The following is a 14,876-nucleotide window of genomic DNA, read 5'->3' as shown; positions in this document are numbered from 1 at the left end:
ATGTTTTAATCTGAATCGTTTATCTCAAGTGAGGCGAGATCTAATATCAATCACCATTGGCCAATCACTTTGGAGATTAGGTTTAGGGATTTAACTCAATGTAAAAGTATAAAAGCAAGGCTAAGGAGAGGAGAAAGACACACCTTACATAAGACATTGAGAGAAGGTGCAAGGTGTGAGGAAGGTGTAGGGCTGTAGCATAGGAGATCCACATTTGACAAGGAGATCAAGGACAATTCTATGTCTTGATCAACTGTATTAGATCCAGGGCATGTTGTAATTGTAACTTTATCAGTTAGGCACCTTACCCACCACCAGTGGGTGACCCCACAGGCTAAATTTTCTCCTAGATTTGTCTTCAACTGACAGCCAACAATCACCAGTGTAGCCAATGTTGTGCCAAATATCTCCACTCCCTGAGCCTGTCATATGTTCCCTCGCCCATCTATCGAGATCGTATGTTTGAAGGTAGGCCATCCAAGCCTAAAGTTATGATTTTTCATTATGCAATTGGGTGCTTACGCTTGTTTTTCTTGGGCACACTTAGCTATGGATTATTGGGTGACTTGGAAGGGGGAAGGGTTTGACTGTAGCCTTGTTCCCTTACCTTAACTGGGGGTTAATCCTCAACCCTAGTGCCGTGGGATCTCCCCTACTGGCTTATAGCTTCAGGATGGGCACTACTTGGGAAACCCCGATTTTGGTAGCGTGGTCCCATTTTGTTGTTCCACATTTTTCACTCCCCTTCGCACATTACATACCCTTTTTCATCATCTTCCCTCTTTGGGTCCACATGACTACTGGGTCCACAAGGCTTTGGTATCCCCCTCCCCTTGTCCACATGTCTGGGTCAAACCTGGAACGATGCCCCAAGGGTTGATGCAGTTAGAAAAAAGAAGATAAAAACATACTATGGCGAAATACAAAAGGAAATGTACGCAAAGATGGTCGAGCCAATAAAATTTAGCACGTGAGCAAAAGTCAAACATGAGCTCTACCCCTTATAATTATGGCCATCACCTTGGTTCCTAGGGCCCCTATCAATGCCCCCCGCATAATTAAGGAACCCATGCATGTTCGAACCCCTGGTGGGTGATGAATTGCCCCACCTTGAAGGGCTAATCACTATTATATCATACACAACATGCTCTCATCCCCTAGAAGCCTGAGCGTAAAATAAAAGAAAATCGATAAAAGGCAAAAGGAAAAGGAAAAGGGTTGGAAAAACAGAGGTTGGGGTAACTCTTGTACCACGATTGCTCCCTCCTAAATTCATACACCTAAATATGTGGACATCCCTCATCATTACCACCCTTGAGCCCATGTCATTTGGCCTTGAGACCCTTGTGGCCCAATCCACCTCATTATTATTCACATGAAACTTACCGCTTGAAGAATGTACCTTGGACATGTCGTTCCCTTTAGGGGTTGGGAACATCTAATAGGGGTGTTTATTAACCACTCCCATCTAGGGAGGTAACACCATTACATGCTCAAAGCCCCAATTTGGAAGAGAAACCCACTATGAAGTCTCCAATTTTTCCCTTGATTAACAGGGTTATTCACTCAATTGCACTAATGAATTGTTGTATCTGAAGGTGAGGAGACACATTAGATCTTATATAGGATTGGCATGTGGTTTCTCTTTGGGTTTGGCCTCCCTATACGGGACCCAAACCCATCAGAGGATCATATTGACACATGTAGGAGAAGCGTTGAGAGCCATGGGTTTCCATCATGTGATAGAGCATTATCTTATGCCATGGCGAACCTCAGTTTCTTCAGCAATTTGTTTACTGCCCCACATCATATGAGAGATGATGCACTTGGACCAGCAGTGCCTCCAGCTAGCTTAGCAGCGGATCCAAGGCCGAGAGGAGGATAGTCCCATCCTTGAGACATGGGAGGGAAAACACCATCTTTCGTGCCCTTGTTTGGAGCAGTCTACAAGCTTATTTTACACCAGGAAACCCATCAGACCACTGCTTGTGCCCCATGTTGGAATTTTTAAGTCTAACCCGTTAGAAATTCATCTTATACTATCTGGTTTATTTCACCTACTTGTTTTAATTAATTAACAACTTATTTACCATGTAAATACTGAAAATAAACACAAGTACAATATTAACATCTACAGATCATCAACTGAAAGAAAACAAGCACCTAAGTGACATCGTTATTTTTGGACCAATGTTCCCGGAAAAACCCAATGCGGGAAAACCGGTGCAGCTATTCAGAGGGTTATATTATTATGCAGTTTATCTGAGTACAATTGGTGCCTAAACCGGCTCACCCAATAGAGAAAAATATACGACAACAATACCTCTATATCCGGAAATAGGTATTCAGAAAACCTGTCCCACGAAACCCTCTCCAGCATAACTGAAGCTCAGTGCTGGCCCATTTGGCCATTGCGTCAGTCTCTTGCTGACCTGCGTCAGCCTTAGGATCCTCTGCGTCAGCCCTCTGAGGCACTGCGCAACCTCTGCGTCACTCCCTCTGCCCTTTGCGTGGATGACTCCGTGTCTCTGGGCTTTGTGCTACCTCTGCTGGGCTCTACGTAGCCTGAACTGACTGTGGCTCTCGCTCTCTTCGCTTTTGTGTTGGTCTCCCAATATTGTCCCTGCCTCTCTGCCTCGTACGCACTGCCCCTCGTTGTTGATCATTGATTCAACTTTGCTTAGCAATCCTACTCTAGCAAAATGAATAACTGATCACTCTGGTGTATTCTCCAACTAACCCTCAAGCCTCCTTTTATACTTTTCTCGTTGGTCCATCAACGGTCGAGATTAAATCTCTAATCAATGGCTTAGATTAGATTTGGCTTGATCCATGACTTTTGGAACTTTCTAACTCGGTTTTATATTAATACCCATCAATATTTTATTTTTCCGAAGTTTAGACTTAGGAACTCCATTAAAAATATTAATTATTTTAATATCTCCCAAACCGGGTACAATTTGTCCAAACCATTTCTCAGTCTTGGAGATCTCATGTGCTTTAGCCTCTCCACCAATTTTCATGGCTAGAGCACATCCGATGCTACCCCAAATCAACACCCCAAAGCCACTTTGGAGCACCACATGATGTTTTACTTGGAGATCAAGGGGCCAAACCCTTGACCATCATTCATGGAGCCCTCTTCTTCATCATGGCACCTTGAGGACTCGATTAGGCCTTCCAGTGGTCCTCCTAGACCATTGTTTCATCATTTCGGGTTCATTTGGATGGCTTATTCTACACTTTATTGACTATTTGGTGGGCTTGTCACCAAAGTGATGTTATTTTGCACATTAAAATATTTTTAGGGGCATCTTAGGCTAATTCAAACTCTTAGAGGCTCATATAAATAAAGTTAAGCCTCATTTGTATCAAACATCATCATTACACATGGATCTAATTCTCTTGAGGAATTTCACACTTTTCTCTTGGTTGTGTATATGAGGTCTCTTAATGCATTTTGATATATTTGGAGCTGAAATTTCGTTCTTTCTTGGAGCCATCGTCTTGATCTTGGATTGGATATATCTCTTGTAATCTTGTAAGTAATCTTATTGAAGATTTTTGCATGAAAAATGTTTGATGTGTGGAATTATTGCAACTAGCCAATTATTTGTGCCTTAATTTATTAAACATCATTGTAAAGATTGTTAAATTGAAAATTTGTGCATGTTACTCATTGAATGACAAGTAGATGAATGTTCCTAGTGGATTTAAATTTGATTTTATTCCACAAAGTCCATAGATCTTGGGTGGGTAAATGTTAAAGAGTGTTTGCTAGGGCATCACTTTTTAGCCTCCTTGAAGACAAATTTCGGCCAAATTTCGAACCACATGACTCCATGGCCCAAGGGTAAGGCACTGATCCAAGTAAATTTGGTGATCACCACTTTTTCCCTTCTCTTTTTCTTCTCCCAAACATTTCGGCCTCCTTCCTAGATGAACTAGCTAGGGTTGCGTGCGAATTCCTTTAGCAGAGGAATTTTTCAACTTTGCTTGGACAAGGTACTGCACTGGTGTCTCCTTTAGGAATTCTCAAAGTTTCTGGAAATTCCCATGTTTCATTTGTGAGAAAACTCAAGCCTTAACTGTGTCGTTGAAAGCTCATCTTGAACGTCGTAGGATGGTGATCTTCTAAGTGGTCATTTGCACATATAAGCTCAAAGAAGCTTCACCATTCTTGACCCTTTTCCTATCCTTGCTTGACCTAATGTGCGCATAGGAGGTATTCCTCCCTCAATCAATCTCAAAAACCCTAGGTCTCTCTTGGTTTCCTTTCTAGGTCTTTCTAGTGGAGCGAAAGCCCTATTTGAAGAAAATCATATTGCAAAGCCCCTAGAGAGGTCTTGCATCACCTTGGAAGTCTTGATCCTAGGCATACTCATTATTATTGAATATCCCTAACCCTACGTCTAGGTCTTTCTCATAAGTCTTTCTTGCAGAGCCCTTAGCTTCTCTCGAAGCATTGAGCCCTAATTGAGCCTCTCCTTGAGTGGGCCTTGGAAATCACTTTATACCTTGTCATTGATCTCATCATCTCTGGTGATTTCCCTCATACTGCGACAACTCCCATCGGTGAAAGTCTGTATAGAGCAGGGGACACTGACTAAGGTGACAGTGGGTATTTGTCCCATTGTTGTCTCTTGGTATAGTAGTTGTCCCTTAGGTGCCCCTCCTAGGACTGTAGCTAGATTGTGTGGCAACAAGGCCATTATCCCAGGGTGGGAGCTGAAGTAGGTTTTGATTTAATGAAGAACTGATTTGATTGGGCAGAATTTGTATGTGTCACTTGTAATTTTGCTTCCTCTGAAGTTGTTTTAAAAACCTAGTTGTGCATTCATTCAGTAGATCTGTGGTAAATCTGCTATGAACTAATTGCTGAATGGTAGGTTCAGGAAAATTAACATTGACTTTAGTGAAAAGGCACTCACTTACATATATATATATATATATATATATATATGTATGTATGTATGTATCGGTGATATGAACCTGATTGGTTTGTTTGAGTAGAAAGTTAGATATGCGTCAATAGGAGGAGGCTAAGGTTAAATTTTAACCCTTCACTTTTTTCACTGTAATCATAATCATTGTTCATTTAATGGGTATTGCTGCTGTCATTTCTGCATAGTGAGAGGCTATTGTTGTCTCCTTTCTTGTTCATGGTTGGATGTTATACATGGCAGTTTGTAATTGCTGTTAGTTGCATCTTTCTAAGGCCCCTCCTTAAATTCTTGTTTATTAATGATCTATACGGAGGAGCGTGGGAGTCTCTTGTACAGCTTGAGGTTGTGCATACATGATGGTTGAGAGATTAGTGTTCACCTGGCTAATCAGGACTTACCATTAAAGACCTTGGAATGATGACCTTTATGACTCCTTTTTACAACTCATAAAGTGATTGCATCTTTGGACACATTATGATTTCATCAGTGTTACCAAAATCCAGATTAAATCCCGAGAAAATCCCCAGATCGTGAGTTTTTCAAGCAGATGAGTTTTCCAACCAGACTCTTTTAATTTTGCTGAGCTTTTGCCCATTTTTTTGATTTTCTCCCGGCTTTTATGTCTCTTTCCATTTTCGAACCCTTGCCAATTTATTCCCGAGTCCGACTTTTGCAACAATGGATTTGATCGGCAACATTTGCTTTTGTAATAATGCTAATAAGACAAATTAGGGTAGAAAATAAATATTTGTGCAACTTGGTGCTAAAGTTGGGGTTAATAATGGTTATATAAAGAAGCTTTTTTTATTTATGTTGCTGCTTTTGGTATATTAAGTTATATATTTTGAGATTTTGATAATTGTAAATTAATATGTCAGCATTGAGGTATAAAGGTCTTTCATCAATGAGACTCAGTTTGGCATTGCTGGAACCTAAGGTTTAAAATTTATAATGTAGAGTTAATTTTTTATTCTTGTGCTTAATTTGTTTCCTTATGGAATACACACTTGTTTTGATCTAGCATGGTATATGATTTTTGCAATAGCTTATCATAAATTTGGAAAAATATACGATGATAAACAATTAAAATAACAAAGTTCGTGATGTTGGCTTTTTGTGAAGTTCGATGCAAAAGAGTGTGTAGCCTAATTTTAATGTGTATCTTGTATTATTAGGTTCTTATGGAGAAGTTTATCACGCAGACTGGAATGGCACGGTAAATTCCATTTCTTTATGCATAGACTGCTATTGATGTTGAAACATGAATTATTCTGTAACTTTGATATTTTTGTCTTTCTTAGTCAACCTTGTAAATTGGTTCTAATTTTCCATGAATATGTTTTTATCATCTCCTAACTGCAGTTTCTGTTGGTAAATGTAATTTCCTTTTCATTTCGTTTAAGGAAATATTTTGACACAGAGGAAAGTTATGCTTTTGAGCATGATAGGAAAAGTTTGCACATTGAATGTTCTTTTGAAGGCTATATGAATATTTTTGAAATACTCTTTAGGACTTAAGGCTGGTGAGCCTTCCGGGGGTTTTCAGATAAAAAGTGGTGTTCTGTTAGAGTTTGGAGAAGTTTCCATTACATGAAAATGGAAAATTTCGTCATATTCGTTTGGCTTTAAAACAGTCTTCACTTTATAGAAAGGAAGGACAACATAAATATATAAGTTTTATGGGTTCTTTTGTATTGAGACATTTATGAATATAAAATTTCTGATTTTTTTTCATGATTCATTTATTTGTGTTTCAAAGAAGTAGGTACACCTACCTTTTTCTTCTACCTTCTCTCCTGGCAGACTAGTACATCTTTCAAACAGCGGCACTACACTTTTCACTATTTATCCATGATCTGCTTTATATTTATTCAAGTTAACTATCTGAGATTGGTGTTTGTTCCTTGTTTTCTGATATGTTTGTTTGTATTGGTATGCTTCCTTTGTCTTTGGCACTTAAGTAACCAAATTGTTGCTGCGGTTGACACACTAAATTTTCCCACACTTCGTTCTGTTTGATTAACTGCTTTAAATATTGAAATCATGTCTATTATTATGATCTCTAAGATATGTCTGTCTTTCTTATGGAGGGGGGTATATGTCACTTTTGAACTGCTATTATTGACAGATTGTGGACACCCTCTAGATTACCCATTCCGAAGGTTCTTATTTATTCATTGGTTGATTCACACGTAAAGATTGTGCCAGGGTTCTTGTTTAGTCATTGTTTGATTCAAACATAAAAATTGCACCAACCTATATTGATTTAGAGTCAATCACAGATATTGGTAGATAGTACAAGAGGTGTGATACTTTCGCTTTCACTAGTAATTGAACCAAAAGCCTCCTATTTATTACTTTCTAAGCGTGGATTCCTGGGAGAGGCATATTGAACCTAATATATTACATGCTTTAATTGCATTGTTATATAGGACATGCATCTTTGCTACATAACTAATTATTATGCACTTTAATATACTAGTTAATCTTCATTGGAAAGTAAATGGATTCCCGGGAGAGGCATATTTAACCTAATATATTACATGCTTTAATTGCAACGTTATATAGGACATGCCTCTTTGCTAAATAACTAATTATTATGCATTTTAATATACCAGTTAATCTTCCTTGTTGTTTACTCTCCAATGGCTATATTTGTGCAAGTTTCATCAAATCTGTCCTAGACGTTGCCATCTTGTTTATAAATTGAAGACATCATTTGATAAGTGTGATACACCTTTTTGGTTGTTTGGTACAACCATTAATCAGAACTGGAACCAAACTGAAACTAGAATTTCCAAAATCATTAACTTGAGCAGATTAGTAGAAAACTGTGTCGAAAAATTATTCACTTTAAAATTTCGCAAAATATTGAAGGCTTTACAGAACATTAACTTTTGTTGAAGGTAATGACGTCACAATGCCTATTTATCCTATGTGGGGCTAGTTATACTTGGGCAGATTTCATACTGAAGAGCTCTATGTGCAACATCTGTCATACGAAGAGTTGTTTCATTGAGTCTTGCTTGGCCTGTCTTCAGGGGATTAGAGAGCATGAAGGAGTAATAGTTTGTGATAGGGATCTTTTTTATGATACTACTGACTCTGTTTCCAATGCATATCTAATTGTGCACTCTGCGTATGGGCGTGATCTGTTGTGCCAAATGGAATAAATAGTGCTTCTTTATTACTAGGATTGATTATACCAAATGGAATAAATAGTGCTTGTTTATTATTGCGATTGACATTGTTTTTCCAATTGTATGTTATTATTAAGTTTATTATATTGCCACCCCTTTAAGGGATGATTTTCCCTTGGAAGTATAGGAAATTGGATTCATTGTACTTGAACATGTTTCTTGGTTAGTTGTAGGGGTTTGACTTGGTTACTAGTTTGAGTGCTGAAGAACTCTTTTGTAGTGGCACATGCATCATATTTTGAAGCCTTTTGACCTGTTTGTTGAGCGTGAAATCTTGATGCTCCTTGGTAACATACTTCTCTTGCTTTTGCGGTTGTATGTTTGTTCACATTTATTGCCCCTCTTTTATTAATTGTATATTACATTTCTTGTGATGGGAACTTTCAACCCCATGTAATTTATAAGATTGTGCTTGCTAGCTAAATTCCATGAATTGTCCTTTGAGTTTGGTGGTATGTGTGCCTTGTTACCCACAAAAATATGCAACTCCATAGGAGAAAACGTTTTCTACTATTTCGAATAGCCAGCCAACCAACAACCCTACACATTTGCTTGTTGATGATAATATGTTAGTTCCTCCACCCTCTGCACCAGTCATTACACCTCTCACCATTCGACATTCCTCTTGGATGAAGGTGGGCTACCACTCAATAGGTACTTTAATCATTTTGCAATCAAGTGCATTTACTTAATGTTTTGGGCATTTAGTATAGATACAAGGGTGCTTTGGGTGATTGGCCAATCTTGATTGTAAACTTATTTTGTCACTTTACTAGGGGATAATATTTTGCCCTAGTCTAGTGGGACCTTGCCTAAGGCCTTAGGGTTATAGGAGGGGCACTACTTGGAAGACCTAGATTGAAATAGCGTGTTCATTCTCCCTTTTCCATGCTTAGCATTTTCCATATCACATTATTATACCTTGATATCTTCTCCATTCTTTAGGTTAACTATCATTGGTTCATTGGGATTTGGCACTCTCTTATCCACATCCTTGACTAGGACTGGAAAACATTTCTTTGGAGGTTGATGTAGCTAAAATAATAGAAAAACATAATATTGCCACAATGAAAGAAAAAGAAAAGTCAAAATGTAAAAGATGGTCGGGACATAAGTTAGCACTTGGAAAAGGATCTACCCTCCTCATTAGTTATCACTCGGTTCTTGAGCACTTAATTCTCCATCTCGTCAAAAGGAACCCTTGCATGTCCCAACACAGATGAGCAATAAATTGTTTCATCTTAAGGGGAAAAGCAAATGTTGTATAATAAAGAGAAAGCTTTGATCCTTGAGCTATGCACACAAATAAATAACATTATTAAAAAGAAGTAAAATACACACCAGAGGGATAGAAAAAGGAAGACAAGCAAGATAACACATGCATCCACAATTGCTCACTCCATTACATCTATACACTCTTAGGATGTGGACTCCCACTAGTTGGTAACCTAACAATGGTGCTTGGCCATGAAGTCTCTCCCCGCCATTGCCACTTATTTTATCAACACTTATTGATTGAAAGGTTGACCTTGGAAATGCCACCTCCCCTTGGGGGGGCTAGAAGCACCTAATAGGGTTGACTACTTAGCCACCCTTACATAGGTAGAAAACACCTTTATGGGACTTGGTCTAGTTAGATATTTCAAGCTGATCCTGGTTTGAAGTATCAATATGCCCCTAACACTTAGTATGGGCCATTTGGATGCATTTATGATTTTAGTCTCTAATGAATGGTTGCTTTCACTTGAGTTTGAGTTAGTTTTGCTAGGTGGTCCAGAGAAACAGAGGCCATAAGGACACCCAACTTCACATGATGCCCAAGCCATACATTACATTCCAGAGAGCAAGATGACTTAGTAGATGCAGTGTCTCCCACTTTTGTTGGAGCATTGAGCCATTTGTTGACTTGAGCAATTGATATACACCCAGAGCATACCCAGGAGCCAGAATCTTGAGCTTCTCTTGCTTAGCATGGAGGATTCTTAATGATGTACCAGTGGATCCAACATGACCCAAGATTGGCCCTGACACTACTTGATGGGTGTGCCATGATCTAGAACCCAAATGAGGATGGCCATCTTTAGGATGATTGAGGTGGGCTTGTTGCACTTGATGGAGCCCAAATGCTGCAGAGATAAGGCACCACGTTGCCTACTTGACACGCATGGAGATGACATGTGGCAACCACACTTAGGTTTTGGACCCTTGGAGCTGCTTTGATACTTGATTTGGGAATTTTCCTCAAATGGAGGATGATCATGATGCTTGGAGACATTTTCAGTCTTTTCTTTACCTTTATGGAGCATTTGGAGCCCTAGAACATTATGCCATCATTACCTTTTTAAGTCTACGGTACAAATGTGTGGGCTTATTTTGACATATCTTGTTGAAAAGCTAATCGGTTGGCTTGTAACCCAATTTTACTTTTTTTTCCACTCAAAAATCAAACTTAGAAGAAGCAGTCTTCATATAAATAAAGAATCACCTCTCATTTATTCATCATCACTTGTGTGGAATTCAAACTCTCTTAGAGAACTCGACCTAGCTATTATACTAAGTTACTTTGTGGAGATGTGATCTTATGTGGATTTTTTGGCTATTGGAGGCTAGTGGTTGTCGTGGAGACATCATTTTGGGATTGAAAAAAGCCATGTTCTTGGATATATTGTGAATACTTTTTGTTGATTCATTTATGATTATTGCATGTAATGAATATTGCAAGGGTTTCTATTTTCCATGTCTAAACCCCTATATTTGTATAAAATGATTGGTAAATTTTGCATGCTTTAATCTTGTATCCTTGGACTCCCTAGAGAACCACCTACTGAGCTTATCTCTAGTGGATTTTTAACCTAAAAGTGGTTGCTGCGGTTAACAAGTGAAAACCTAGGGTTCCCCCCTTACTCTCTTCAAGGGCTTGATATTTTCATGGTTAAAATCCCAAGTAGATAGAAGGCATTGACATCCATCTTGGTGATCAAAAATTATAAAAATGCATCTTTTTTCCTCCTCCCTAAAATTTTGGCCCTTCAAGTCAAGCCATTAGGGTTATGGTTTGAGGTTGAATTCAACTAGGGCTTAGATGTCGAGTTTATTTGTAGTCATTTCATCTTTCTTGGCCTTAAAACATCAAAATCTAACAAATTGCATGGTTGAAAGTGCTCCCTTAGTATCGACGTCATCAACCCTAGGAAATTATAGGGCTTGTAAATCCCTAATTCTATATTATGGCTTCAACCTAGGGTCATTTAAAGGTTTATTTCTCTTTTTGTTGATCATACCTTTGAAGGAAACCTTTTCCCTTCTCTTGTATGGCTAGATGTGCTATTGTTGAGCCATATCTTGAAAATCCTAGGCTACAAGTTTACTTCATAGGCCTCCTCATAGGTATGTTATTGATTATTACAAAGAATTGAGCCCTGTTCCTAGTTTGAGTACCTTGATTGAGCATATCAAAGTGTCACCTTGATCCTAATAACCTAGAATTCCATTTAGGTGGCTTGTACTACAAAGCCTCCCGTGCAGTGAAATTTCACTAAAGAGCAAGAGGTGGAGCGTTGAGGTGACAGTGACATCCACGTCATTGTTATGACCTAGTTTGGCTTTTGTCTTGTGAGGCTTCTCACAAGACCTGCTAGATTTTGAGGCAACGTGCCCAACTACATCAACCGTTTAACATCTAACACCATATCCATCTCATGAGCGTTAGAGCGTAGAATTCTATTTGTAGTTCTAATTCTTGCATTTGAGTCGAGACTTTATGAGATATTCCTAGTGGCTTAACCTTTTGCCCATTAAGAGTGTTGCCAAAATCTATAAGTATCATTATATTTCTATTTGTTATGATTCCTTTGAGTGTTGAGGTGACAGTGATTATATTTCTATTTTTTAGAGTCTTAGATTGTAATTTATCATGGTTGTAGGTGGCATTGTCAATTTCCTTTCCTCTTTTCTTGGGTCTTGGGCCTTATCAACCCTCCCTAGGTGAGATGGAATTGATTTTGTGGTTAGTTATTGTATTTATTCTTTTCAAATAGTAGTTTCTTTTTTGGGACCACATTTTCTTGTACCAATTGTTTGAGGTGATGTACATGGAGCGTAACACAAGGTTACTTGGGAGTGGGAGCAGAATCGGGAGCGGGGAGCGACATTTTCAATGGCTCTCGGTTCAGGAGCGAATTAGGAGAATATATATTTTTATATATTTTGATGCATATATGTCAATACAAGCATGTAGAATGATGAAATAGATATAAGAAACATAAAAGCATGGATTTAATCATATGATGAAGTTATAATCTTCATCAACCACGTCCAAAAATTAGTAACATACAACATATCGAGTCTCATGACCCAACAATCTTAAAATTTGAAGCTTTCGAAATTCAATATATAACATTTATCATCATTGATCACTAAAGTAGTAACTTGTAACCATTACCATGACCAAGTAACCAAATGATAACAAAGAATATCTAACATGAAATGAGATATTCAAACTTTCAACTTTCATGAAGCATCATATAATATATTCATAATTCATTACCAATGAGTTATAATTGCCAACTTCAAACTTCAAACTTCAAACTTCAAACTTAAATTGTCGTATATTGTTTACAAAAAATACCATAATAAATATGAGAGCGTCAACAATTATAAAAACTACTAGAAACTAGAAAGGACAAGTAAATCCATTATCTACTGCTAATGCTTGTGCCTCTTGCCATGAGAAATGTCTAATTTTTGAGAAGGCCGTGGTGGTCTACTGGGAGTCTCCTCCCGCATAGTCAGACGACCAAAACCAGAAGGCACATGACCTCCATGTGAGGATGTAGGCACATGACCTCCACGTGAGGATGTAGATGTAGATGGAGGTGGCGACAACAAAGGCAAAGATTGTGGAACTCGAGCACTGCTACTGGATGATGGGGGTGGCATGGTTGCTGTTGCTTCTTCATCATCTTTCAAAAGTTTTGTTTCCAATTCTTCTAGATGTAGAGCACCATCCTCCAAATTATCTTCCTCTGGGTTGTTGTCCCAAGTTGTATATGATGTATCATCTCGAGCCTAATCACAATAATGACTCAACAACCTCAAGTTGTAGTGCACATAAACCAAGCTTTCTGCCTGGTTTTCATTGAGTCTGTTTCTTCTCACATTATGGATGAAGCTATAGGTGCTCCAACACCTCTCTGCAGAAGAAGTATTTACAACTTGTGAAAGGACTTTTTTTGCCAATTTTGGCAAAAGTCCCTGGTTGCCATATGCGTCCCACCATGTGATAGCATCAAATCTGTCCCTATCTTACATTGCATGCAAAGAACTAAACACTCCAGTGTGAGTGAAGTATCTGCGTAATTCAAGACGCATATTAGCACACTCCTTCCTCTTAGGGACCGACTTGTCTTATGATGTCATATACCCATTTTGTACCTCTGTATGGGGTTTGGACCTAACCCCACCCGAAGGTATAGGTTTGTGCAACCAAGATGGAGAGTAGTGTTGACCTCTACTGGTCAACTACCCGTGCAGTGCACCCCGTTTTTCTTGACAGAAAGAAGCAGCACCTGATCAGCATGTCCGTGCCATCCTGCCATCATCAGCAGCTTGATCTTTTTGATTGTAAACCCAGTCTGCATGTATTAACTGTAACTAATCTTAGCAGACATGAAGTCATTTGCCTAGGTGGACCTAACTTTCTGATGATAATCTACGTCCCGGAAGGTTTTTTGTCTCACCGATCCACGGATCGACAGAGTTTTCCTTCAAACCTGACCCCAAAGCCGGGATTGATTTTGTCATTTGAACTTTAGGAGAATCCTAGCGTGTTGATCTGCTAGATTATCGTTGTGTCGCAGAGCTGGGTGTTTTGTGAGGGTCTGTATTAAATGGGTTTGTCCCTTAAGATGTAATTTTGTAAAAGTCATGATGTAATGTGTCCTGAGGGTCGAGAAATGTTTTAAATCCCCTCATGAGTCCTAAGTCCTAGGTCCTAGGTGATGTTTTCGAAGGTTTAGTTCAGTGATCCATTTTAAAATGAATTAAAAAAATTAAAAAATGAATAAAAATAATAAAATAATAAAAAATAATAAAAAAATTAAAAAATCAAGCAAAAACCCTAACTAATAAAATAATAATATTTTAAGTGAATAAATCGACGGATGAGATCAAGAGATGTCTTGATCCTCATCAACGGTCGAGATCATTTCTACATGGATCACTCGAACTAGCCGTTAGAATCATTTCCTTTATATAGGGTCTTAGGGGGTCATTTCAAATCATTCGATCTGTGAGTCAAAGACTGAAGAAGCTCTCTTGTAAATTTGTTTCTGGTTAATAAAGAAGACTTTGGGGTCCATATCTTGCTGGTGTTACTCTCTTGAAATGCTGTGAGATTGTTTTAATTTTCTGCATGTCATTTTCAGCTGTTAATAATAGCTTTTGTAGAGTATTGTGGGTACAGGTATCTTGCTCACTTGCTAGGGTTTGGGTGCTGTTAGGGTTTCTGAAGTAATGGCAGGTATCTCCATTACTTCCTGAGATCTAGCAGCATTCTTGCCCTCTTTACTGATGGTTGTTTCTGAGCTGTGCAGAAAAACCCTTGCTGAAGAAGATTTGGTGGGCGTTCGGGGAAGTTCTCGGCTGAACCAGCCAACTCCCACAAGCATTTTCTGTTGAGCCCAGTGGATTTGATCCTGGGTCTATCATTCGGTTTTATTTTTCTGATCTG

At 38.6% G+C, this 14,876-nt stretch overlaps 1 protein-coding gene across 1 annotated transcript in view; it reads left to right on the top strand.

The window, feature by feature from the left end:
- Nucleotides 1–14,876, top strand: part of LOC149186038 (putative serine/threonine-protein kinase SIS8) — a 285,716-nt gene that overhangs the window by 158,476 nt on the left and 112,364 nt on the right. Inside the window, exon 5 of the mRNA XM_089410866.1 lies at nucleotides 6,122–6,162. Within this exon, the coding sequence (XP_089266992.1) occupies nucleotides 6,122–6,162 (41 nt within the window). The remainder of the gene's footprint in view (nucleotides 1–6,121; nucleotides 6,163–14,876) is intronic.

This window comes from Pinus tabuliformis, chromosome 3_1, assembly GCF_031772625.1.
Source record: "Pinus tabuliformis cultivar Carrire ecotype Pingquan chromosome 3_1, CPIR1, whole genome shotgun sequence".
Classification (NCBI taxonomy): Eukaryota; Viridiplantae; Streptophyta; class Pinopsida; order Pinales; family Pinaceae; genus Pinus; species Pinus tabuliformis.
Note: the sequence above shows the minus strand (reverse complement) of the source record. Positions and strands in the feature narration are given on the sequence as shown.